The 27,634-nt window shown below is 37.1% G+C and overlaps 1 protein-coding gene and 1 long non-coding RNA gene across 3 annotated transcripts in view; both read right to left on the minus strand.

Annotated features, from left to right (window-relative positions):
• The window catches only part of LOC144380575 (uncharacterized), a 416,331-nt gene that overhangs the window by 212,436 nt on the left and 176,261 nt on the right, over positions 1 to 27,634 (minus strand). The gene's annotated exons all lie outside the window — the stretch shown is intronic.
• LOC118535523 (ATP synthase peripheral stalk subunit d, mitochondrial-like) lies at positions 10,879 to 11,397 on the minus strand. Of its 2 annotated transcripts, XM_078064705.1 has the most exons (2): positions 11,161 to 11,397; positions 10,879 to 11,094 (listed from the first exon to the last, which is right to left on the minus strand). In XM_078064705.1, exons 1-2 carry the CDS (start codon positions 11,356 to 11,358, stop codon positions 10,879 to 10,881), a joined length of 414 nt encoding a protein of 137 aa, XP_077920831.1. In that variant the 5' UTR covers positions 11,359 to 11,397. The 2 variants fall into 2 exon arrangements, with proteins under 2 accessions (XP_077920831.1, XP_035947732.1); XM_036091839.2 differs by having other exon boundaries at positions 10,879 to 11,397.

A 27,634-nucleotide genomic window follows, 5' to 3' on the forward strand; every position in this document is an offset into this window, starting at 1 on the left:
GCTTAAGTTTCTCTCTTCCTCCCCCTCTGCCCCTCCCCCTGTTTGCTCTCTCTCCCTCTCTCTCTCAAGTAAATAAATATATCTTTGAATTAATTAAAAAATAAATGAAAGACAACCTATGGAATGGGAGAAGATAATTGCAAATAACATATCTGATAAACAGTATCCAAAATATACAAAGAACTTTTAAAACTCAACACCCAAAAAACAAATAATCCAGTTTAAAAATCGGCAGAAAACATGAATAGACGTTTTTCCAAAGAAGACATACAGATGGCCAACAGACAAATGAAGAGATGCTCAACATCACTCATCATCAGAGAAATACAAATCAAAACTACGAGATATCACCTCAAACCTGTCAGAATGGCAAAAAATTAACAACACAAGAAACAACAGGTGTTAGTGCAGATGTGGAGAATGGGGAACATTCTTACACTGCTGGTGGGAATGCAAATTGGTGCAGTGACTCTGAAAAACAGTATGAAACTTCCTCAAAAAGTGAAGAATAGAACTACCCTATCATCCAGCAATTGCAGTACTAGGTATTTACCCAAGGAACGCAAAAATACTAATTCAAAGACATACATGCACTCTGATGTTTATAGCAGCATTATCTATAATTGCCAAATTATGGAAAGAGCCCAAGTGTCCATCAAATGATGAATGGATAAAGAGAATGGGATATATATGAATATTCATATGTACATGAATATTAGTCAGCTATAAAAGAGAATGGAATCTGAAATGTTCATTTCCTCCTCACTCCTATACTCCCACTTTACCTTCCTATTCTTTAAGACTAAGCTCAATGTTATTTCTGGTAAAAACAAAAAAAAATGTCCCCACTGCCCTACATCTGCAAAGATTTAACTACCTTTCTCCTCTGATTCCCCATGATACATCTTCTTTACCCCTACTATATCGCTTAATACTCTGCTCTTAGTTTACATCTCTGATTTCCGCATGATATTGGAGCACCATGGCACGTGTGTGTGTGTGTTTGTGTGTGTGTGCGTGCGTGCATGTGCAAGGATGTATAATACATTTTATAAAAGGCCTAGCACCAAATTGGTACTTAATAAATGTTTCAAATTCATGTGAGGTTGCTTCCAATCACTTTTTCCATTATTTATTATTTTGGTAATAAACATATAATGTAAGTGGAAACACATCTCCTGTTCATGAATTAGGAGACTTAATATTGTTAAAATGTTAACAAAGCAATTGTACATATTGTTAAGATGTACCCAAAGCAATCCAGGTTCAAACCAATTGCTACTAAAATTTAAATAACATTTTTTGAAGAAAAAAACACCTAAAAAAACACCTAAAAATTCATGTGGAATCTCAAAAGACCCTGAATATCAACTTTTAAAATAAAGATCAAAACTGGAGAACTCACATTTCCTGATTTCAAAAATTCTTACAAAGATACACTAATAAAAACAGTGTGACACTGGTATAAAGACTAACATATAGGCCAATGGAATACAATAGAGATCCCAGAAATAAATCCTTGCATACATTGTCAAATGATTTTCAACAAGAGTGTCAAGACCATTCACTGGGGAAAGGACAACTTTTTCAACAAATGGTGTTGGGAAAACTGGATATCCACATATTAAAGAATGAAGTTGGACCCCTACCTAAGAACATATTAAAAACTAAGTCAAAATGTATCAAAGACATTAAACCAAAATACTTTTAGAAGAAAACATGAAAAAAGCTTCATAACATGGGATTTGGTAATGATTTATTGTATATGATTCCAAGGGCACAGATGGTAAAAGAAAACATAGACAAATTGTACTTCATAAAAATTTTAAAAAACAGTTAAAACAACAATATCAGCAGAGTAATAAGGCAACCCATGCAATGGAATAAAATATTTGGAAATTATATATCTGATAAGGGATTAATAGAGAACTCTCAAAGGTCAGCAAAAAAAAAAATTCAAAAATGGACAAAGGGCATGAAAATACATTTCTACAAAGAACATATACCAATGGCCAATAAACACATGAAAAGATGATCAAGATCACCAAAAGCAGGGTCTCAAAGAGATATTTGTACACCCATGTTCATAGCAGCATTATCCATATTAGTAAAACATGTAGGTAACCCAAGTGTCTCTTGATGGATGAATAGATAAGCAAAATTTGGTATATATATTTATATATATACACATATATACAATGGAATATTATTCAGCTTTAATAAGGAAAGAAATTCTGATATATACTACAACATGGATAAAACTTGAGGACACTCTGCCAAGTGAAATAAACCAATCACAAAAAGACAAATATTGTATGAATCCACATATATGAGATACTTAGAGTAGTAAAAATCATAAAAGTAGAAAGTGGAATGTGAGAGCTTGGGAAGATGGCAGAGTAGGAGGACCCTGAGCTTACCTCATCCCATGTTTTCTACTAGATATCTTCCATATCCAAGTCAACAAATCTGAGAGCAATCCAAAGTCTGGCAGAAGTAACTCCATAACTAAATGTAGAGAAGAAGCTACATCTGAAAGTTTACAAAGGTCAGAAAAGCAGAGAGAAGCTGCCCACAGGAGGGAGCTGCTCTTGTGGAGAGGGCAGAGAAATGGGCTCTCACACCAGGGGTAGACTAATCTCCACAACATTTGGTTTTAAAAACCAGATGGGTTGAATTCCGTGAGTTTAAAAAACAGTGGTACTTCAAATGTGGAGCATTAAAAGTCTGCTGAATTAGCACTGGATTAGCCTGGAGGGTGAGTGATACTTCAGTCACTATCCTTAAAGAAACAGCAGCCTAAGCAGTGAGGCAAAATAAAAACAGCGGCTTCCAAAATGCCAGGGGGCAAATGGGCAACAGATCTGTTCATACTGACTTCAGAGCACATTGGGGGACTTCTCTGAAAACAAGTGAGCTGGCAGGGGCCATTTTCCTCCCCTACACCCAGCATAAACACAGAGCCACCTGCAAGAGGCAAGGCTGCACAGACACTTGCTAACTAACCTGCTAACAGTGTGACAAGCCCATGAGTTCTCCTAAGGACAAGCCCACTCCAAGCCTGCTAGCCTAGGCCTGGGGCTCAAGGCAAATTTTGTTAAAGGTGCACACCTGCCACAGCCACTGGGCAGGTCTGCCACACAATGCCCAGCTGTGTGACTCCAGCTACCTTTGTGCACTTCCCCTAGCTGCTCACTCCAGCTGCCTTACTACACCATGCCCACCCGTGCACCTCCAGGTGAATTTGCATGCAGCACCTAGCTGCCTTTCCTCAGCCTCTGTCATGCAATGCACCCAGTTCCCAGGTGAACACCTACTGCCATGAGGCACCCAGCCACCACACTGTGCCCAGCTGTCGCACATCACCCAGCTGCACTCCCAGTCCCTGCCTGGCATGAGCCCCAGCTGTGCCCAGCCTTTGTTAGGTGCCACACCTAGCCTCATGCCCCCAGCAACACTGATATACAGCTTCCAGCCACCCTAGTACTGAGGGGATCTGGCATAGGATTGGTGGTCCCATACAATTTTTGCAGTTACTACTGTCCTATAACCAAGTTCCCAAGCAGGCATTCCTTATCAGAACTGGCCTGCCTGGGTCCTACTAACACCAGAGAGAGCAATCACAGTCCACAAAAGGCAAAGAATCAGTTCAGAAGACTGCAATGATAGCAAAAATAGACTCAGATACAACAGCATGGCATAAGAAACACATACAGGGTACCGTACTGAAGTGCCAAGTTCTGGTAAAAAGGGCACATGGCACTGCAGTGCACTCCAGGACCTTTTCTTCATAAAGTCAATACTTTCAAGAGCAGAAGGTATCGTCATGTTGGAGAACAGTATGGAGGTTCTTTCAAAATTTAAAACTAGAGCTACCCTATGACCCAGCAATTGCACTACTGGATATTTACCCCAAAGATACAGATAAGGTGAAAAGAAGGGGCACATGCACCCCAATGTTCATAGCAGCAACGTCCACCATAGCCAAACTGTGGAAAGAGCCAAGATGCCCTTCAACAGAAGAATGGATAAAGAAGTGTGGTCCATATATACAATGGAATATTACTCAGCCATCAGAAAGGATGAATACCCACCCCTTGCATTGACATGGATGGAACTGGAGAGGATTATGCTAAGTGAAATAAGTCAAGCAGAGAAAGACAATTATCATATGGTTTCACTTATATGTGGAGCATAAGGAATAGCATGGAAGACATTGGAGAAGGAAGGGGAGAATGAAGGTGGGGGAATCAGAGGGAGAGATGAACCATGAGAGACTATGGACTCTGGGAAACAATCTGAGGGTTTCAGAGGGGAGGAGGGTGGGAGGATGGGTTAGCCCGGTGAAGGGTATTAAGGAGGGCACTTGATGTAATGAGCACTGGGTGTTATATGCAACTGATGGATCACTAAACTCTACCCTGAAATTAATAATACACTATATCTTAACCAACATGGATTTAAATTAAAAATATTATAAGAGAATTATGCCTAGATAGGCATAAACCTAATCAAAATGGTGAAAGACCTGTACTCTGAATAGTATAAAACACTGAAGAAAAAAAATTAAGATGACACAAAGAAATGTAAAGCCATTGTTTGGAAGAACAAATATTGTTAAAACGTCTATACTGTCCAAAGCTATCTACACTTTTAATGCAATCCTTATCGAAATGCAAACAGCATTTGTCACAGAATGCGAGCTAACAATCCTAAAATTTGTATGGAATCACAGAAGACCCCAAATAGCCAAAGCAATCTTGAAAAAAGAAAGCAAAGCTGGAGGCATCATAATTCTGGACCTCAAATTATATTACAAAGCTGTAGTATTGAAAGCAATATGGTACCATCACAAAAATAGCTAGATCAATAGAACAGAATAGAAAACCCAGATATAAACAGAACAAATGGTCAATTAATTTTTGACAAAGCAGTAAAGAATGTTCAATGGGATAAAGCCAATCTCTTAAACAAACAGTATTGTGAAACCTAGACAGCAACATGCAAAAGAATGAAACTGGACCACATTCTTACACCATTCACAAAAAATAAATTCCAAATGGATTAAAGTTCTAAATGTGAGACCTGAAACCATAAAAATCCTTGAAGAGAACTCAGGCCATAACCTCTTAGAAATCAACCATAGCAACTTCTCTAGATATGTCTCCTGAGGCAAGGGAAGCAAAAGAAAAATAAACTTTTGGGACTACATCAGAATAAAAAGCTTCTGCCAAGAGAAGGAAATAATCAACAAAACTAAAAAGCAACCTAAGGATTTGGAGAAGATATTTGCAAATAGTATATCTTAAAAAAGGTTAGTAGCCAAAACTTATAAATACTTATAAAACTCAACACTCAAAAAACAAATAATCCAATTTAAAAATGTGCAGAAGACATGAACATTTCTTCAAAGAAGACATACAGATGACCAAGAGACACATGAAAAAAAATTCTCATCATTGCTTATCATTAGGGAAATGCATATCAAAACTACAATGGGTTTGTATACACCTCACACCTATCAGAATGCCTAAAATCAACAACAGAAGAAACAACAGGTGCTGGTGAGGATGTGGAGAAAAGTAACACTCATTCACTGTTGGTGGGAATGCAAAGTAGTCAGCCACTGTGGAAAAGAGTATGGAGCTTCTTTAAAAAGTTAAAAATAGAACTACCTTGTGGTCCAGCAATTGCACTACAAGGTAAATACTCTAAGAATACAAGAACACTAATTCAAAGGGATACGTGCACCCCGATGTTTATAGCAACATTATTTACAATAGCCAAGAAATGGAAGCAACACTGATGTCCACTGATAAATGAAGGGATAAAAAGATGTGGTACATATACAATGGAATATTATTCAGCCATAAAAAAGAATGAAATCTTTCCATTTGCAATGACATGGTTGGAGCTAGAGAGTATAATGCTATGTGAAATAAGCCAGAAAAAGACAAATATATGATTTCAATCATATGTGGACTTTAAGAAACAAAACAAACAAGCAAAGGGAAAATATAAGAGAGAGAGAGAGATCAAGAAACACTTTTTTAAAAGATTTATTTATTTATTTTAAGAGAGAGAGAGACAGAGAGTACAATCAAGGGAAGAGGCAGAGGGAGAGGGAGAAGCACACTCCCCGCGGAGCTGGCTTGATCCCAGGACCTGGAGATCATGACCTGAGCTGAAGGCAGAGGTTTAACCATCTGAGCCACCCAGGCGCCCTGAAACAGACTCTTAATTCTTGAGAACAACCTGATAGTTATCAGAGGGGTGGGGGTTGGGGTGGGTTAAACTGCTGATGAAGATTAAGGAATGCACTTGTTGTGATGAGCACAGGGTAATGTATGGTTGTGTTGAATTACTATATTGTACACCTAAAACTAATATAAAACAGTATGTTAATGAACTGTAATTAAAATATAAACATAAAAAATTTTTAAAAAAGGAAATAGAATGTACTTTCCAGGGGTGGGTCAAGAGGAGAATGCAAAGTTATTGTTTAAGGAGTATAGAGTTTCAGTTTCACAAGATGGAAAGAGCTAAGAAAGAGGATGTTGGTGGTAGTTGCACAGCATTATGAGTGTATTTAATATCACTCATCTGTACATGTAGAAATGGTTAAGATGATAATTTTCATGTTATGTGTATTGTACCACAATGAACAAATTGAAAAAAAAAAACACATAACAACATAACTACTCTATTAGCAAAAATTTAAGTGTACAATACAGTATTGTTAATTCTAAGCACAATTGTATAATTGTATAATAGATCTCTGGAAATTTTTCATCTTACATAACTGAAACCCATTGAACAGCATCTCCCCACTTCCCCCTCCACCCAGACAATTCTATTTTCTGCTCTGATGAATTTGACTACTTTAGATACCTATATAAGTGGAATCATGTAGCATTTGTTCTTTTGTGACTGGCTTATTTCACATAGGGTAATGTCCTCAAAGTTATCCATGTTGTAGCATATGACAGGATTTCTGTCTTATTTATGATTAATATTCTATCGTATGTATAACACATCGTCTTTATCCATTTATGTGTCAATAAACATTTAGGTTATTTACACCTCTTGTTTATTGTTAATAAAACTACAATAAACACAAGAGGGCAGATATCTCTTTAAAATCCTAACTTTGATACTTTTGTACAAATAACCAGATTGCTGCATTATATGGTATTTCTACTTTTATTTTGGGGGGAATCTCCATGTTGTTCTCTATAGCAGATGCATCATTTTACATTACAACCAGGAATGCACAGGCTTCCAATTTCTCCATATCCTCACCAACACTTGTTATATTCTGTTTTCTGTTTTTGTTTTTTACATAATGGCCATCCTGACAGATGTGAGGTGATATCTCCTTGTGGTTTTCATTTGCATTTCCCTTTTAATGATGTTCAACATCTTTTTTATATATCTGTGTTCCATTTGTATATCTTCTTTGGAAAAAAATGTGTATTTAAGTCTTTTAGCTATATTTTAATCAGGTTATTATTTTTTTCCATTAAGTTTAGGAGCTCCATATGTATTTTAGATATTAATCCCTTTTCAGATATATGATTTAGAAATATTCTTTCACATGTTATAAGTTGCCTTTGCACTCTTTAGATTGTTTTCAATGTTGTGGAGATAGATGCTTTTTTGTTTTAAGTTGACCCACATATATTTTTGCTTTTGTTCCCCGTGCTTTTGGTGTCATATGCAAAAAAATCATTGCCAAGATCAATGTTTTTATGGGTCCAAGATTTGTGTCCTCCCAAAATTCACATGTTGGTACTCTAAACCCCAGTGTGATGGTATTTGAAAGTTGTTCCTTTGAGATATAACTAAGTTTAGATTAGGTGATAAAAGTATGACTCTAATGATGGGATTAGTGCCTTTATAAGAAGAGGAAAACAGAGATATCAGATCTCCCTCTCTCTCTCTCCCTTTCCTACCCCACTCCTTTGTCTCTCCACACACAGGCACTGAGAATAGCTATGTGAACACACAGTAAAAAGGCAGCCATCTGTAAGCCAGGAAGAACTGAGTCTGCCAGCACCTTGGTTTTGGAGTTCCCAGCCTCCAAAACTGTGAAAAATATATTTGTTTAAGCCACCGGTCTATGGTATTTTATTATAGCACAAATAAAAACCTGGAATTGGCTATGGAATTGTGTAATGGGTAGGAGCTGGAAGAATTTGAATTGTATACTAAAAAAAAAACAAGATAGCTATTTTCAGAATGCTGAAGGAAATTCTGGGGAGGGTTTAGAGAGAAAAGAGTAGAATTGGTAAGAAAGCCTACATCTTCCTAAAGAAAACATATATAATCTTAAACAGAATGTTAGTAGAAATATGGATGTTAAGGCTACTCTGATAATGTCTCAGGATAAAATAAGAAACAATAAAGAAAAAGCAATACTTGCTATAAATTATCAAGGAAATTGGCTAAATTGTGTTCATGTTCTAGTGTGTCTAGAAGGTAAAACTTATGAGCAATAAAATTGCATATTTAGCTGAAGAGATTTATATGCAAAGTGTTGAAAAAAACAGCAAAGTTCCTCCTGACTGCCATGGTAAAATGAGATAAGGGGTTAATTGAAGAAGAAAATGTTCAGCAAAAAATAACCAGAAGTAAAGATGTGGTAAATTCTAAATCTGCCCCTATTGCAAAAATGAGGAGGGTATTTGGAAGAGAACACCAATATTTTGGTTAACCATTCAATAAATTAGTGTGGCTGTGAACCCCAGATATAATAAGTCACATCAATAGAAACAAGGAATAGAGATGGGATTATACCAGAAAAGATACTGGCAGTTTGAAGTAAAGGTGACAGAGATAATGAAATGTAATTAAGGAAAGTTGTCAAACTTCGTAGATCCTAAAAGACCAGACCAAAGACCTATTAGACTATAAATGTGCTATTCAAGATAAGGGAAAAATGACCCCAGTGGCAATTCAGAAATCATCAGGGATCCTTCCTCAGTCTCAAAGTGTGTATTGTGTGTGCATGCATGCACAATTACCTTGGTTTCAACAGGGCAGGTGGGATCTTCCAAAAACCTCAGAATGTAGAACCACCTGGCAGAGACAATGGGTGTGGGATGCCCAGCAAAACCTGGTGGGCTGCAAACCGCTCTCAGAAAAAAAAAAAAAAAAAAAACGTGGGGGAAAGGCACTGTCTCCAACCTAGTGTGTCCAGAAGGCTTAGACAACACCCTCATGGGTCTGGAAAGCAGAACATCAAAGCAAAGAGAATAATTATACATGAGCCTGAAGATCTCATGAAATTTGGCTTGCTAAACTTTAGACATGTTTGTGACCCCTTTCTTTCCTCTTTTTTCCCCCCTTTTTGGAAGAAGAATGTCTATCTTATGCCTCTCCCACCATTGTATTTTGGAAGCACATTACTTATGTGGTTTCACAGGTACACAGATTGAGGGGAATTTTTTCCTCAGGATGAATGTTATCTCCAATCTCACCAATACCTGATTTAGATGATATTTCAATGACAAGGAAAAAAGGAGTGAGGGAAACAAGCCATAAGTGACTCTTAACAATAGAGAACAAACTGAGGGTTGATGGAGGGAGATGGGTAGGGGATGGGCTAGATGGGTGATTGGTATTAAAGAGGGCACTTGTGATGAGCACTGGGTATTGTATGTAAGTGATGAATCACTGAATTCTACTCCAAAAACCAATACCGCAATGTATGTTAACTAATAAAATTTAAGTAAAAAATAATTTAGATTTGGTACTAGAACAAATTAAGACTTTGGGAGTTGTTGGGATGAAATGACTATACTCTGCATATAAGAAGAACATGAATTTTGAATTTTAGGTGGCCAGGAGCAGAATGTTATGGGTTGAATATTGTGGCCCCCAAATTCATATGTGGAAGCCCTAACCCCAACGTGATGGTAGTTACATAGAGATGGGACCTTTGGGAGGTAATTAGTTTTCAATTAGGTCATAAGATTGGAAAATCTCATGATGGGATTAGTATCCCTACACACAGAACACAGAGAAAGAGCTCTTTCTTTCTCCACATACATGCATGGAGGAAAGGCCAAATGATCATACAGCTAGAAGGCAGCTGTCTACAAATCAGGAAGCAAGACTTTGCCAGATACTAAATCTGTTCATCCCTTGATCTTAAACTTCCCAGCCTCTGGAACTATTAAAAAATAAATATACACTGTTTAAGCAACCCACTTTATGGTATTTGGTTAGAGTAGCATGAGCTAAGGTTAATATCATAAAACATTTCCCTGTTTTCTTCTAAGAGTTATACAGTTTCAAGTTTTATGTTTAAGTCTTTAATCTGTTTTGACTTGACTTTGTGTATAGTGTAAGATAAGGGTCCAATTTCATTGTTTTGCATGTAGCTATCCAGTTTTTCTAACATAAGTTGTTGAAGACAAAGTCCTTTCTCTATTGTATATTCTGACACCCTTGTAGAATATCAGTTGAATCTTTATGTATGAGTGTATTTCTGGGCTCTCCATTATGTTCCATAGGTCTGCATATCTATCTTTAACCCAGTATCTGAAAACAGGTGTATGAGGCCTTGAGGTTCGCTGTTTCTTAACATTGTTGTCCTTTATGATTTCATACACATTTTAGGATTTTTTTTTCTATTTCTGTAAAAAAAATGCCATTGAAATTTTGACACAGATTGAACTGAATCTCTATACCACTTTTAGTATGGACATATTAAGAATATTAAGTCTTCCAATCTATAAACATAAGGTATATTTCCATTTATTTATGTCTTCATTCTTTCATCAATGTTTTGTAGTTTTTTTTAACCATATCATTATTTTTAATGTCCAGCATTTATAATACGAGGGTCAGAGCTTTCTCCCTAACTCAAGTTTATAAATTCCCGATTGGCTTGTGAGGCCAATAGGGATACTTCTTCTTGTCTAATTTGGTTTCTGGGAAGACTTCATTCAGGTCCTCAATGGTCATCTGATCAAATGGAATTCTGTTCCTCATTTTCTCCAGCTCTTTTTCATATTCCTCAATCCTGGCCTTTGAGAGAGACAAAAACTCAGCACAATTTTTCACATCTTTTTCTTCAGCATCCACCTGAACAGTATATTTATCCTCTGGCACCGGAACCTTCAGGGCATTAAACTTCTCAAAGTAATCTACCAAACCAGCCTTCGCCACATTGACCTTGTAGTAAGCCCAGTCGATAGCAGGTAGTTTCTCAGGGAGAGTAGCCAACCTGGAGGTAAGTATCTCATTCCAGGATTTCAGGGAGTTAGCAATGGCTTTCTGGTTTCGGGGTATGATCTCCCCAAAAGCTACCCAGTCAATGGATTTTAGAGCAAGTTTTTGCCCAGCCATCTTGAGATCCTTCACCAACCCCAGCGGCCCAGAGTCCACAGCAGCAAGGAATGGCAATGTTTTGTAGTTTTTAATACAAGTCTTTCACCTCCTTGGTTAAGTTTTTCTTTTCCCTAAATCCTTATTCTTCTTCTTAAGGACTAATTTTTGTAGAGCAGTTTTCAGTTCAGAGAAAAATTGAAGGGAAGGTACAGAAATTTCCCATATAGCCCTTGCCCCCAATCATGCAGTCTCCCCCATTATCAACATCACTCAACAGAAAGCTACATGTTTTACCAAGAATGAACATACATTAAAACATCATAATTATGACATAGTATACTTGTGACACAATACAATCACTTAGTTTTCATTACAGTTCACTCTTGGTGTGATACATTTTATGGGTTTGGACAAATGTATAATGGCATTATCCATCATTATAATATACAGAGTATTTTCACTGACCTAAATATTCTCTGTGCTTTTCCCATTCATCTCTTTCCCCTCACCAGCAACCAATGATCTTTTTATTTTCTCCTTAGCCTGTTAGCCATCTGTATGTCTTCTTTGGAAAAAATGTCTATTCAGATCCCTGACCATTTTTAAATTAAATTTTTGTTATTGAGTTGTAGGAGTTCTTTATATATTTTGTATATCAAAAACTTATTGGATAAATAATTTGCAACTATTTTCTCCATCTCAGTGGGCTGCCTCTCATTTTGTTGATGGTTTCCTTCACTATGCAGAAGATTTTTAATTTGATGTGGTCTCATTTGCTTGCTTTCATCTCATCTGGTCCTTTGTATTTTCCTTGCATCAGTTGTAACTTCTCTTTCACTTGTAATTTTTATTTCTCATTAAACTTTTGTTTTAATTAGTCTCAAAATTCTGTGACAGGGGCGCCTGGGTGGCTCAGTTGGTTAAGCGACTGCCTTCGGCTCAGGTCATGATCCTGGAGTCCCTGGATCGAGTCCCACATCAGGCTCCCTGCTCGGCAGGGAGTCTGCTTCTCCCTCTGACACTCCCCCCTCTCATGTGCTCTCTCTCTCTCATTCTCTCTCTCTCAAATAAATAAATAAAATCTTTAAAAAAAAAAATTCTGTGACAGATTTTTGGTCAAGTTGTTTCCATTAAAAAGTACTGATTTTAAAAACTAATAACTTAAAACTGTCACACAGACACAAAAAACAAATGGTCCACAAAACATTCTCCTTTCCTTCTGAAGGTTTTACGATGCACTGTTATCATTAACCAGTCTTTTACTATTAAACTTAAATGGCCAATTGACACAAACAGTTCTGAGACCATTCTTCCACCACTGATTAACATTGGGGTGGCAGGTATTGGGGATAATATTCATTTAGCCTTCTGACCTTTCTGGCAGATTTGGTGACATTGCCACTTGTAATTTTATTTGAGTCTTTTCTCTCTTTTTTTGTTGAATACAGTTACAGTTTTTCAGCTTTATCTTTTAAAAAAATCAGCTCTTATTTTCGTTTATCTTTTCTATTATCTTTTTAGTCTCTATTTCATTTATTTCCACATGTTTTGATCTTTATTATTTTCTTCATTCTACTAACTTTGGTTTGTTTTTTTGGTCTTTGTTGTTCTTTTTCTACTTCCTTTAGGTGTATTTAAATTGTCTATTGAGATATCTCTTGTTTTTTGAGAAAGCCCTATGTTGCTATGAACTTCTTTCTTAGAACAGCTTTTGCTGTATTCCATAAATTTTGGTATGTCACATTTCTGTTTTAATTTTTCTGTATTTTTTAATTTCTCCTTTGATTTCCTCTATGACCCAAAATTATTCAGTAGCATGTTGTTTAATCTCCATATGTTTATAAATTTTCAAGAATTATCTTTGATTTCTAGTTACATACCATTTTGTTTGGAAAACATGCTTGATATGATTTCAATGTTCTTAAAATTTTGAGACTTGCCTAACATGTAATCTGTCCTGGATAATGTTCTATGTGCACTTGGAATTTTCTGTATATATCTATTACATCCATATGCTGTAATGTGTCATTTAGGGCCACTGTTTCCTTATTAATTTTCAGTCTGGGTGATCTATCCATTAATGTGTGTGGGGTATTAAAATTGCCTTCAATTATTGTATTACTTTCAATTTCTTCCCTTAGGTCTGTTAATAATTGTTTTGTAAGTCTTGACGCTCTGATGTTGGGTGCATACATATCTATAAAATGTTATGTATTTTTGATTGACCACTTTATTGTTATATATTGTGGCTTTGTCTTTTATTACAATGTTTTAAATTCTATTTTGCCTAATATGAATATATCTACACCAGCTTTCTTTTCATTTCCATTTGCATGTAATATCTTTTTCCATCTCTTCATTTTCAGTCTGTGTGTGTCCTTACTTCCAAAGTGATTCTCTTGTAGGCAATATATAAATGCATCTTTTAAAAAATCCATTCAGCCACAATATCTTCTAATTTGAGAATTTAGTCCACTACATTTAAAGTAATTATTGCTAAGTATGTACTAATTGCCACTTTGTTAATGGTTTTCCAGCTGGTTTTATAGTTCCTCTCTCTTCCTTTCTTCTTTTTCTCCCTTGCTTTGTGGTTTGATGACTTTCTATTTAGTGTTATGTTTAGATTCTGTTCACATTTTGTTTTGTGTATTTACTATACATTTTTGCTCTATGGTTGCCATGAAGTTCACATATATATCCTATGTATATAACAGTCTATCAAGTTGATAACTTAAATTTGAACACATTCAAAAACTCTTATTACCCCCTCCCCACATTTTGTGTTTTTGATATCACTTTCTACATCTTTTTATTTCATATGTCCCTGAACTAATTATTGTATTTTTAGTTAATTTTACTACTTTTGTCTTTTAACCTTTTTACTAGCTTAAAAATTGATGAATCCAGTACATTTAGTGTATATTTACCTTTTCCAGGAGATTTTTACTTTTCTATGGTTTCTTATTTCTTTTTCACTTTAAAAAGTTCCTTTATTATTTATTATTTATTATTATTATTCTTTATTTTTAGAGAGAGAGAGCGTGTGTGCAAGAGGGGGAGGGTGCAGAGGGGTAGGAGACAGAGAATCTTAGGCTCCACATTCAGTGCATAGCCCAATGTGGGCCCGACGTGGGGCTTAATACCATGACCCTGAAATCATGACCTGAGCTGAAATCAAGAGTCAGATGAGTAACCAATTGAGCCACCCAGGCACCCCAAGTTCTTTTAATATTTCTTATAAGGTCTGATTTAGTAGTAATGAACTCCTTTAGCTTTTGTTTGTGTGGAAAACTCTTTACCTCTCCTTCGAGTCTGAATAATAACCTTGCCAAGCACAGTATTCTTGGTTGTAAGTTTTTTCCTTTTAGCACTTTGAATATGTCATGCCACTTTCTTCTGGCTTGCAAAGTTTCTATTGATGAATCTGATAGCCTTATGAGGTTTCTCTTGTGTGTAACAATTTGTTTTTGCAATTATTTCTTCAACTAGATTGTCTGCCCCTTTGTCTCTCTCTTCTTTGGGGAACCTTACAATGTGAATGTTATCCTACTTGGTGTTGTCCCATAAGCCCCTTAAGCTATCTTCACTTTTTAAATTTGTTTTTTCTTTTTGGTTCCCAGCCTGGCTGGGTTCCAGTGCATACCTTCCAGTTCACTGATCCATTCTGCTTTATCCAGTCTGATGTTGAACCCTTCTGATGTATTTTTCAATTTAGTTATTGTATTCTTTAGCTCTGTGACTTACTTTTGACACTTCCTTAAGTTTTCTTTCTCTTTGTTGAAGTGCTCATTGTGTTTATCCATTCTGAGTTTGGTGAGAATCTTTATGACCATTACTTTGAGTTCTTTATCAGGTAGATTTTAATCTTCATATCATTAAGATATTTTCTGAGGTTTTATCTTGTTCTTTCATTTGGAACTTATCTCTCCATTTCCTCATTTTGTTTGACTCTCTGTGTTTCTTTCTATGTATCACATGAAATAGTTACTTCTCTTACCTTAAAAGAATGTCCTTGTTTAAGTGATGAACCTCATCATTTAACCTCCCCCTAGCTCTTGGTTATCTCTTGGACCTTTTTGATTGTCCAAACTGCCTAATTCATTGTTGATATGCCCCTGTTGTTGAGAGTGTGTCAAGACCTGTCAGTGATCTAAGGAAAGAGATATTGTTTACCACCTAATTTCAGGCTGTTTGGAAGCCGGATCCTAATGCTACAACTTCTAAAGAATACAAACATATGCAGTCCTGTGGAACCACCACTTCCTGGCCTCCTAACCAGATCTGAAGGTATCTCTAAGTGACACTTACAAAAATTGGGACTCCAGTTAAATGTATAGTTTTCTTTCTGAGAAGTCTTGTTGAGCTGTAGTGAGGTCAAGGGGTTACACAAGGATAGTGTATCCTTGATTATGTTCACTGGGATTGCCTATGTAATGCCTAGATGTGAGAGAAATCAAAAGCCTGCCCCTCAGGCTGAAGTGTCAGGCTAAGTATGCAGGCATTTTTCAAAGGAAGACTGGGGTTCTGTATTAGTCTGCTGTCTGTGCAGTACCCTTGTGGGGGTGGCCTGCCAAAAATTATTTTTCTGATTGTTACAAGTCTGTGGTGCTCTGAAATTGCAGGACTCTTGACCACCAGGGTCTGATGAATGAATGAGAGGTGTCCTCTGTGTGAATTGTGCATGTCTTTTGTCTTTAACAAGGCAGCTAGAAATTGTTGGGGTGTGGGGCAGGTTCACTGGCTTTAAAATGGCAATGTGAAAATGTCTTGACGGAATATGCCTGTGGGCTTCAGCAATGCAGAAAAGTGCCTTGTCTATGTGTATACACTGGCTTTAGACTGAGAAGAAGAGAATGCTGTATGCACTCATGCTTGATAGCCCCAGCAGGGGCAGAGGAGAGTTGTAACCTCCCACACTCACAGACTTTAATTAGAGTGTGGGAGAACTCCATGACCATACATGTTCACCTGCTTCAGCCAGGGAGTGAGAGAACACAAACTGGCCATGCTCTCTGGCCTCAGCAAAGGCTCAACCACTCTCCCCCACTGTCGCAGCAATGCAGTAGGAGGGTGCTGTGTCCAAGCTCATTTCCCTATGCTTGCAGGTTGTGTGGGGAGTGCAACAATGGCATCCAACAGTTCCTCCATCTCTGGGGAGCATCACAACTGTTCTCCAAACCTCCAGCTGATGCCCCAAGATCAGCAAATGAATCTCTTACACACAGAGCATAGACATGTTTCAAACTGCTGTTTTTTTTTCCACTGGGTCTCAGCATGAGCAAGATAACATGAAAGCCCTACAAGGGGGAGATTAAGTTTCCTGTAGCACTTTGGGACCCTTGAATGTCAGCCTCATTGGTTCTCTAAGTTAGGTGTTCTGGGGGCTCACTCTTTGGAGTAGATCCTAGGGGCCACGGTGTCTAAGATGGGCACCAACTGCTCACTCTTATGGGAAAAGCACCTGTTTGGTGAGTTTCTATTTGTCATCACACCAAGGATTTTTTTTTCTTTTTTTGCGAGACTGTGTCTATGCTTTTCCCACCCATCTCAATATTGTCCTTTTATCCTTTGTTGTGAACAGTTCTTGTACTTTCCAGATCTTTTTCAGAGGGAAATGATCCACATGTAACTGCAGATTTGATGTATTTGTTGGAAGAGGTGAGTTTAGGATCTTCCTACAGTACCACCATTTGTTCCCCCTCCCTATGGCTTGGCTTCTAATTCTCTTGAAACTGTATTTTGCAAAGTAGAAAGTTTTAGTTTTAATGAATTCAAGCATATCCATTGTGTGTGTGTGTGTGTGTGTGTGTGTGTGTGTGTGTGTGTGCATGTGAATCATGTCTTTGGTGTTGCATCTAAAAAGTCATCACCATGTGCAAGGTAATTAGGTTTTATCCTGTATTGTCTTCCAGAATTTCTATGGCTTTGTGTCTTACATTTAGGTTGATAATACATTTGAAGTTAACTTTTTGTGAAGGGTGTAAGGTCTGTTTCTAGGTTCATTTTCTTTCTTTTTTTTTCTGTTTGGCATTTGGGTGCCCAGTTGTTCCAGAACCATTTGTTGAAGATCCTATCTTTGCTCAATTGTATTGACTTCACTTGTTTGTCAAGACCAATTGACCATATCTATAGTTGTCTATTTCTGGGTTCTCTATTCTGTTTCATTGATCTTTGTCTATTCTTTCACAATACACCATTTTGATTACTGTAACTTTATAGTATGTCTTGAAGTCACACACCATCCGTCCTCCAACTTTGTTCTTTATTCAGTATTGTGTGGTTCTTCTGGGTCTTTTGCCTCTCTGTATAAACTTTAGAATCAGTTTGTTGTTATTTTAAAAATAACTTGCCAGGATTTTATTTGAGATTCCATTATATCTATACATCAATTTGGGATGAACTAACATCTTGAACACAGTCATTCTTCCTATCCATGAACAAGGAATATCTCTCCCTTTACTTAATTCTTTGATTTCATTAATCAGAGTTTTGTAGTTTTCCTCACACAGATCTTGCACCTATTTTGTTACATTTATACCGAAGTATTTTCTTTTGGGGAGTGCTAATGTAAATGGTATTGTATCTTTATTTCAAATCCCAATTGTTCATCATTGGTATATAAAAAAGCAATTCACTTATGTATATTAACTTTATATCTTGCAACCTTTTGTAATTGCTTATTAGTTCCTAGAGCTTTTTTTGTTCATTCTTTTGGTTTTTCTATAGAGATGTTCATTACATCTGTGAACAAAAACAATTTTTCTTCCCAATCAGCATCCCATTTATTTTTTGGTTGTTGCCTTATTACATTAACAGTAACTTCCTATGTGATGTTGAAAGGGAGTGGTGAGAGGGGATATCCTTACCTTGAACATGATCTTAGTGAGAAAGCTTCAAGTTTCTCACCATTACATATGATGCAAGTGGTAGGTTTTTTGTAGATAGTCTTATCAAGTTGAGAATGTTTCCCTCTAATTCTAGCTTATGGAAGGTTTTTATTATGAATGGGTGTTGGATTTTCATGTGATTTTCTTTTTCAGTTTGTTGAGGTGATAGTTTACACTACTTGATTTTTGTTTTTATTATTTTTTTATTATGTTCAATTAGCCAACATATAATACATCTTTAGTTTTTGATGTAGTGTTCAACGATTCATTAATAGCATATAACACCCAGTGCTCAACACCACATGTGCCCTCCTTAATAGCCATCACCTGGTTACCCCATCCCCCCACCCACTTCCCTTCTGTAACCCTCAGTTTGGTTCCTGGAGTCCAGAGTCTCTCATAGTTTGTCTCCCTCTCTGATTTCTTCCCATTCAGTTTTCCCTCCCTTCCCCATGGACCTCTGCACTATTCCTTATATTCCACATATGACTGAGACCATATGATAATTGTCTTTCTCTGCTTGACTTATTTCACTTAACATAATACTCTCTAGTTCCATCCATATCGATGCAGATGGTAGATATTCATCCTCTCTGATGACTGGATAATATTCCATTGTATATATGAACCACATCTTCTTTATCCATTCATCCGTTGAAGGACATCTTGGTTCTTTCCATAATTTGGCTATTCTGGACATTGCTGCTATGAACATCAGAGTGTAGGTGCCTCTTCTTTTCACTACATCTGTATCTTTGGGGTAAATGCCCAGTAGTGCAATTGCTGGGTTGTAGGGTAGCTCTATTTTTAACGTCTTGAGGAAACTCCATACTGTTTTCCAGAGTGGGTATACCAGCTTGCATTCCCATCAACAGTGTAATAGGGTTCCCCTTTCTCCACATCCTCGCCAACACTTGGTGTAAGGTGGTATCTCATTGTGGTTTTGATTAGTATTTCCCTGATGGCTAGTGATGTTGAACATTTTTTCATGTGTCTGTCAGCCATTTGTATGTCTTCTTTGGAGAAATGTCTGTTCATGTCTTCTGCCCATTTTTTGACTTGATTATTTGTTTTTTGGATGTTGAGTTTGGTAAGTTCTTAATAGATCTTGGATACCAACCCTTTATCTGTAATGTAATTTGCAAATATCTTGAGTTTTAAATGTTGAACCATCCTTGCATTACAGAGATAAATTCCATTTACTTATAGTGAAAAATTGTTTTAATGTACAATCCAACATTCAATTTGCTAATATATTGTTGACGATTTTTGCATCTATATTTATGAGATACTGGTCTGTAATTTTCTGTTCTGGTAACTTCTTTGTCTTATTTCGTTATTAGGGTAATACTGGCCTCAAAATGAGTTAGGAAGTATTCTTTCTGTTTCTATCCTCTGAAAGACAGACTGCAGAGAATTGGTATAATTTTTTCCTTAAATGTTTGGTAGTCTTTTATTATTTTTGATGCTATTGTAAATTAGATTACTTCTTAAATTTGTTTTTGGATTCTTTGTTGTTATTGTATATAAATGCAACCAGTATTTGTATGTTGATTTTTTATCCTGCAATGTTACTTTGTTTATTAGTTCTAACTCTCTCTCTCTCTCTCTCTGTGTGTGTGTGTGTAAAATCTTCAGGGTTTTCTATATGTAAGACCAGATCATCTGAGAACAGAGATCATTTTACTTTTTTTCTATTGTAAACATTTCTTGTTTGTTTTTGTTTCTTTGATTTTTTTGCCTGCTTGCTCTTGCTAAAAGATTGAATATCATGTTGAATGAAAGTCTTCCTGATCATAGAGAAAATTTTTTAGTCTTCACTATTGAGTATGATGTTGGCCATGGGCTTTTCATCTATGGCATTTATAATTTTGAAATAGTTTCTTCTATTCCTAGATTTTTTAAGTGTTTTTTTTAAGATTTATTTATTTATTTTAGGGAGGTGGGGCGGGGCGGGGGGGAGAGAGAGAATCTCAAGCAAACGCCCTGCTGAGCATGGAGCCCAATGCAGAGCTTGATTGCACAACCCTGAGATCATGACCTGAGCACAAACCAAGAGTTGGATGCTTATGCAACTGAGCCACTCAGGTGCCCCAATTGTTGAGTATTTTTATCATAAAAGAATGTTAAATTTTGTCAAATAATACTTCTGCATATATTCACATTATCATGCATTTTATTTTATTTTATTTTATTTTATTTTATTTTATTTTATTTCCAGCATAATTAACATACAGTGCTATATTCTTTTCAGGTATACAACATAAGGATTCAATAATTCCATACATCACCCAGTACTCGTCACAAAAAATGCCTTCCTTAATTTCCATCAAATATTTCACCCATTCCCTCACCCACCCCTCTCAGGTAACCATCAGTTTGTTCTAAATAGTTAAGGGTATGTTTCTTGGCTTCTCTCTGTCTTTTTTGCATTTCCTCATTCCTTTTATTTCTTACATTCCATATATGAGTGAAATCATATGGTATTTGTCTGACTCTAACTGACTGATTTCAAATAGGATTATACTCTCTAGCTTGATCCATGTCATTGTAAATGGCAAGATTTGATTCATTTTGAATGGATAGATAGATGATAGATGATAGATAGATAGATGATAGATAGGTAGATGATAGATCACTTCTTTCTCCATTTATCTATTGATGGACACACAGGCTGCTTCCATAATTTGGCTATTTTAAATAATGTTTTACTATACATATAGGTGTGGATGTATCCCTCTGAATTAGTGCTTTGTATTTCTAGGGTAAATAACCATTAGTATGATTACTGTATTATAGGGTAGTTCTTAACTTCTTGAGGAACCTACACGCTGGTTTCCACAGTGGCTGCACCATTTTGCATTCCCACCAATAGTGCAAGAGGGTTCCATTTTCTCCACATGCATATCAACACTTGTTGTTTCTTGTGTTTTGGTTTTTAGCCATTCTTACAGCTGTGAGGTGGTATCTCATTGTAGTTTTCATTTGCAATTCCCTGATGATGAGTGATATTGAGCATCTTTTCATGTGTCTGTTGGGCATCTCTATGTCTCCTTACACAAAATATCTGTTCTTCTACTCATTTTTAATTGTATTTTTTTGGATGATATTGAGTTATATAAGTTCTTTAAATATTTTGGATACTAACCCTTTATCAGATGTGTCATTTGCAAATATCTTCTCCCATTTAGTAGGTTGCCTTTTATTTTTGTTGATTGTTTCCTTTACTGTAAAGAAGCATTTTATTTTGATAGAGTCCAAATAGTTTCTTTTTGCTTTTATTTCCCTTGCTTCAGGAGCCATATCTATAAAAATGTTGCTAGAGTCAATGTCAGAGATATTTCTGCCTGTGTTCTCCTCTAGTATTTTGATGTATTCCTGTCTCACATTTAGATCTTTAATCAATTATGAGTTTATTTTTGTTTGGGGTGCAAGAAAGTGGTCTAGTTTCATTCTTTGGCATGTAGCTGACTAGTTTTCCTAACACCATTTGTTGAAGAGACTGTCTTTTTCCCATAGGATATTATTTCCTGCTTTGCCAAAGACTAACCATATAATTGTGTTTATTTCTCTGGTTTCTATTCTGTTCTGTTGATCCATGTGTCTGTTTTTGTGCCAGTACCATACTGTTTTGATTACTAAGGCTTTGTCATATAACTTGAAGTTTGGAATTGTGATACCTCCAACTTTGTTTTTCTTTTTCAAAGTTACTTTGGCAATTCAGGTATTTGTGGTTCCATACAAGTTTTAGGATTGTTTGTTCTTGCTCTGTGAAAAAAAGCTGTTGGTATTTTGATAGGGATTTCATTCAATCTATAAATTGCTTCGGGTAGTGAACACATTTTGACAATATTTGTTCTTACCCATGAGCATGGAATATCTTTCTGTTTCTTTGTGCAATCTCCAATTTCTTTCGTCATTGTTTTATAGTTTTCAGAGTACATGTCCTATACCTATTTGGTTAGGCTTAGTCCTGGTTAGTTTTTAGTGCAACTCTAAATGGAAATGCTTTAATTTCTCTTTCTGCTGCTTCATTATAGGTGTATGGAAATGCAACAGATTTCTATATGGTCATTTTGTATACTGCAAAATTACTGAATTCATTTAACAGTTCTAGTATTTTGTTGGTGGAGTATTAAAGTTTTTCTATATAGAATATCTTGTCATCAGCAAACACTGAAAGTTTTACTTCTTTCTTACAATTTGGATGCTTCTTATTTCTTTTTGTTGTCTGACTGCTGTGGCTAATACTTCCACTACTGTGTTAAATAAAAGTGGTGAGGGTGGACATCCTTGACCTGTTCCTGACCTTAGGGGGAATGCTCTCAGTTTTTCTCCATTAAGTATGATCTTTGCTGTGGTTTCTTCATATATGGCCTTTATTATGTTGAGGTATGTTCCCTCTAAACTTATAATGTTGATAGCTCTTATCATGAATGGATGTTGCCCTTTATGAACATGTTTTTTCTGCATCTATTGAAATGATCATTTGGCTCTTATCTTTTCTCTTACTAATGTGATGTATCACGTTGATTCATTTGTGTAATCAATTGTATCACCCTTGCATCTAGGGAATAAATCCAACATGATTGTGGTGATTTTTTTTAATGCACTGAGTTTGTACTTGTACATTTTATTTAATGAATTCAATTTGTTAGTAATTTGTTGAGGGTTTTTTGCATCTATATTCATCAGAGATATTGGCCTGTAGTTGTCTTTTGTTTCTGGTATCTTTATCTGGTTTTAATATCAAGGTGATGCTGGCCTCAAAGCATCACCTTGGCCTCATAGCAAAACCTTGGCAGTTTTCCTTCCTTATATATTTTTTGGAACAGTTTGAGAAGAATAGTTATTAACTCTTCTTAAAATGTTTGGTAGAATTCACCTGAGGAGTCCTCTAGTCCTGGACCTTTGTTCATTGGGAGTTTTGTAATTACTGACACAATCCCTTTGCTAATAATCTATTTAAATACTCTCTTCTTCCTGCTTCAGTTTTGGTAGAATATATGATTATAGAACTGTATCAATTTCTTTTTTAAAAAAGATTTTATTTATTTACTTATTTGAGAGAGCAAGCATGAGTGGGGTGAGGGGCAGAAGGAGAAGCAGACTCCCTGCTGAGCAGGGAGCCTGATGCAGGGCTCTATCCCAGGACTCTGGGATCATGAGCTGAGCTGAAGGCAGGCGTTTAACCAACTGAGTCACCCAGGTGCCCCCAGAATTTATCAATTTCTTCTAGGTTGTCCAATTTCTTGACATATAGATTTTCATAATATTCTCTTACAATTGTTTGTATTTCAGTGGTGTTGGTTATCTCTGCTCCTTCATGTGTAGTTTTATATGTATCCTTTCTCTTTGTTTTGGATGAGTGTGACTAAAGGGTTATGAATTTTGTTTATCTTTTCAATCAACCATTCCATGGTTTTGTTGATTTTTTTTTTAAGTTTATATATCATTTATTTCTGCTCTGATCTTTATTATTTCCTTACTTCTTTTGGTTTGAGGTTTTGTTTTATGTCCCCTTTTCTAGTTCTTTTAGGTATAAAGTTAGGGGTTTTTTTGTTTTGTTTTGTTTTGTTTTTTTTAGATATTTCTTGCTCATTGAGTTAAGCCTGTATTGCTATATACTTCTCAATTACAAGTGCTTTTGCTGCATCCTAAAGGTATTGAACAATTGAGTTTTCATTTTGATTTATTTCCAGTAATTTTTTTATTTCTTTGATTTCAAGATTGACTAATGAATTGTTTAATACAATATTATTTAACCTGAATGTATTTTTTGTCTTTCCAGAGGTTTTCTTTGGTTGGCTTCTGGTTTCATAGTATTGAGGTTTGAAAAGAAGCTTATTATGACTTTGGTTTTTGTTGTTTTTGTTGTTGTACTTTTTTTTAAAATTTGTTGAGACTTATACTGTGGCCCCATGTTCAATCTATTCTGGAGAATGAACCATCTGCATCTGAAAAGAATGTATATTCTGCTGTGTTAGGATGGAATGTTCTGAATATATCTGTTAAATCTACCTGATCCATAATGTCATCAAGGCATTGTTTCCTTGATTTTTTCATTGGTTGTTCTGTCCATTGAGGTAAGTGGGGTGTTAAAGTCCCCTACTATTATATTATTATCGATTAGTTCCTTTATGTTTTTTATTAACAGTTTTATGTATTGGGGCGCCTGGGTGGCTCAGTTGGTTAAGCGACTGCCTTCGGCTCAGGTCATGATCCTGGAGTCCCGGGATCGAGTCCCACATCGGGCTCCCTGCTCAGCAGGGAGTCTGCTTCTCCCTCTGACCCTCCCCCCCTCTCATGCTCTCTGTATCTCATTCTCTCTCTCAAATAAATAAATAAAATCTTTAAAATAAAAAATAAAAAAAAATAAAAAAAACAAAAAACAAAAAACAGTTTTATGTATTATGGTGTTCCCATATCGGGTACATAAATAATTACAATTGTTATATATTCTTGTTGGATTGTCCCCTTTGTTATTATACACTGTCTTTCTTTGTCTCTTGTTACAGTCTTTGATTTAAAACCCATTCTGGGGGGGGGGCAAGATGGCAGCTGAGTAGGGGACCTCGTTTCATCTGGTCCTCGGAATTTAGCTGGATATCTATCAAACCATTCTGAATACACAGGAATTCAACCTGAGATGTAAAAAAATATATCTGGAACTCTACAAGCAGAAAAATAACTACTTTTTGCAAGCTAGGAGGTGTGGAATCTTGAATCTTTGGGGAAAATATCAGAAGGTAAATGGAGGGGGGAGGGAGCCTCCAAAAACCGGCCACCAGAAAGTGATATAACACCAGAGTACAAAATTGGGACCCTTAGAAATCTGCTCCAGTGAGAGACATCCCTTTCTGAAAAGGGAACAGGGGATGGATAAGGCAAAATTCTAGGTGGATCATTGTGGTCTCAGGATCCCAGGAGACTCGGAAAGAATGGGAGAGCCAGAACTGATAGAATGCCCAAGCAGTGGAGCGGGGAGACTGGTTATGGTCAGCGAGCCCAGAGGGGACTCCCAGCTCTGGTCACCATAAACCATGAGTCAGACTGGCTGGGAGACCACTCTTTGCCTGAGCACCCAGAAAAGGACTAGAAGGTGCAGGCTGTTTAAGATCTCAGGGGAGAAACGATAATTGGGCAACAGCTCTCAGGGTGGCAGCGACCCTGAGAAGGACACTAGGGCAGCACCCACCTGTGACCTAGGAACAGTGGAACCCGGCTTGCATGTGAGCCCACAACCACTCATGGTCGCAAAGACGTAAAGTGCAAAAACGTTCCTGGGCCACTGGAACTCCTCTTGGGAGAGTGCAAGTGGGCACAAACTGTGGGATTTGGTAGTTTGGCGTGCACACAAAGGCTGTGCCCACGACTAGGCCACAGCTTTCAGGGCGGTGTGGCCCCTGAAAGGACACATGGGTGGCACCCAGCCATAACCTGGGAGCGGTGGAAGAGGGTGCAGCCCAGGGCTGCTCACGATTGCAAAGGCACAAAATACAGAGACGCCCACAGGTCCTGGTGGGAGAGTTGCACTGGGCCTGAATAGCACGAGTCTGTGGAGTTTGGTACACACAGAAGTGGAGGTGGTTTGACCAAGAGGGTTTATTGAAGAAAAGGGATCACGACCTTGTTGCTCTGGGCCAGAGATCCCGGAATGGCCATATTTGCTCTGACACTCTAAAGAGGAATGGAACCCTGCCAGGGAACAAAAACCACACAAACAAACAGCTCACTTTAAGTCCATCCCCCTGACAAGGGATGGGGCAACTCCGCCTAGGCAAAGACCCCTGAGAAGCTGAGCATCTGGCCCCTCCCCCAAAAGACAGACTGGAAGAACAAGTGAATGACAAGCTTAATTCCCACAAGACTGTAAAACTCAAGCACCAGGGGAAAACAATATATTGAGCTCCAGGTATTCCCTCCTGACTCGTTTATACTTCAGGATAAAATTTTACATTTCTTCTTTGTTTCTTTCTTTTTTTTTTTTACCCAGTTCCCATTTCAAATAGATTCTTATTTCCCGACTTATGTTTTTAAGTCACTTTTTAACTTTTATTTTTTCACATCCATATTTTATAGATTTATGTCCATTTATGTCCATTTTTCACTCTGTTCAATTTTATGTTGATATATATGTAAGTTCTGATTTCTATGCAATTTTGTGATACAGTGTCTTCTAACACACAGGCAGAAAATCAATCAGGAACAGGCAGGTCACCCTGCTTTGTCCACCTTGAGAGATTATAGTCTTTCTCCCTCCAGCCTTTTGTTATTGGTTTGGATCATCTTGGCTTTGTTTACATATCTGTGGTAGCTTCTGACACTTCGGATTTTTCCGAGGGTACATTTTGCTTGGGTCATGGTTGATATTGTGGACACTGCACATTTGCTCAACAGTCCTTCAGCAGAATGACTAGGAGGAGGAATTCACAGCAAAGAAAAGAACCAGAGGCAATGTCCTCTGCCACAGAAATATGGATATGGATATAAGCAAAATGTCAAAGATAGAATTCAAGACAGCAATTACAAAGCTAATAGCTAGGCTTGAAAAAATCATACATGACAATACACAATCTCTAAGGGCAGAAATGAGATCTAATCAGGCCAATTGGTGTATGTGCTTGGTCGAGGAGCCAATGGGGTGAAGCTACCATCTGTGGGATTATGACTGAATGTCTCTAAGTCAGAATCCCACCCAGGTGGAATGATAGGCAGTGCTGTGGAGCTTCGGTTGGCCTCAGATAGCTGGTCCTCCACCACCCCTGCTGTCAGGCCACTGCACACACGCCCCCTCCATGGTGTGGCATGCCCCACCTTGCATCAGGCCCAGGGTCCGGTGTGGAGAGCCCCTCCTCCCGGGAAACAGGGTGCAGCTGGAAAGGAGGTCACCCCCTCGCCCATCACACAGTGCAAGTTCATGGGGAACCTGGTGCTAAACCATTCATAGATGACCTGCTTCTGGGTCAGGGTTTCATATGTAGCAGAGCAGCTGCTCCCTGTGATCTATTGAAAGTCAGCCCTCAACACAAGGGTTTGTAAATTCAGTTTTTAAAAAATGAAAAATAAAAAATAAATCAGGTTAAACTTAAAAATGTTATGAATGAGATGCAGTCTAAATTGGATGATCTAATATCTAAGTTCAATGAAGCAGAAGAGAGAATAAGTGATCTAGAATACAGGCTGACGGAAAGGAAGGAAATTGAAGAAAAGAGAGAAAAATAACTCATAGCACATCAGGAGAGACTTAGAGGATTTAATGATATGTTAAAAAGAACCAATATCAGGATCATCAGGATCCAAGATGGGGTAGAGAGAGAGAGAAGGCTAGAAGGTATATTTGAGCAAATATTAGTTGAGAACTTCCCTAATCTGGGGAAAGAAACAAGCATTCATATCCAAAAAGC

The sequence above is a fragment of the Halichoerus grypus genome, chromosome X (genome assembly GCF_964656455.1).
Source record: "Halichoerus grypus chromosome X, mHalGry1.hap1.1, whole genome shotgun sequence".
NCBI classification, from domain to species: Eukaryota; Metazoa; Chordata; class Mammalia; order Carnivora; family Phocidae; genus Halichoerus; species Halichoerus grypus.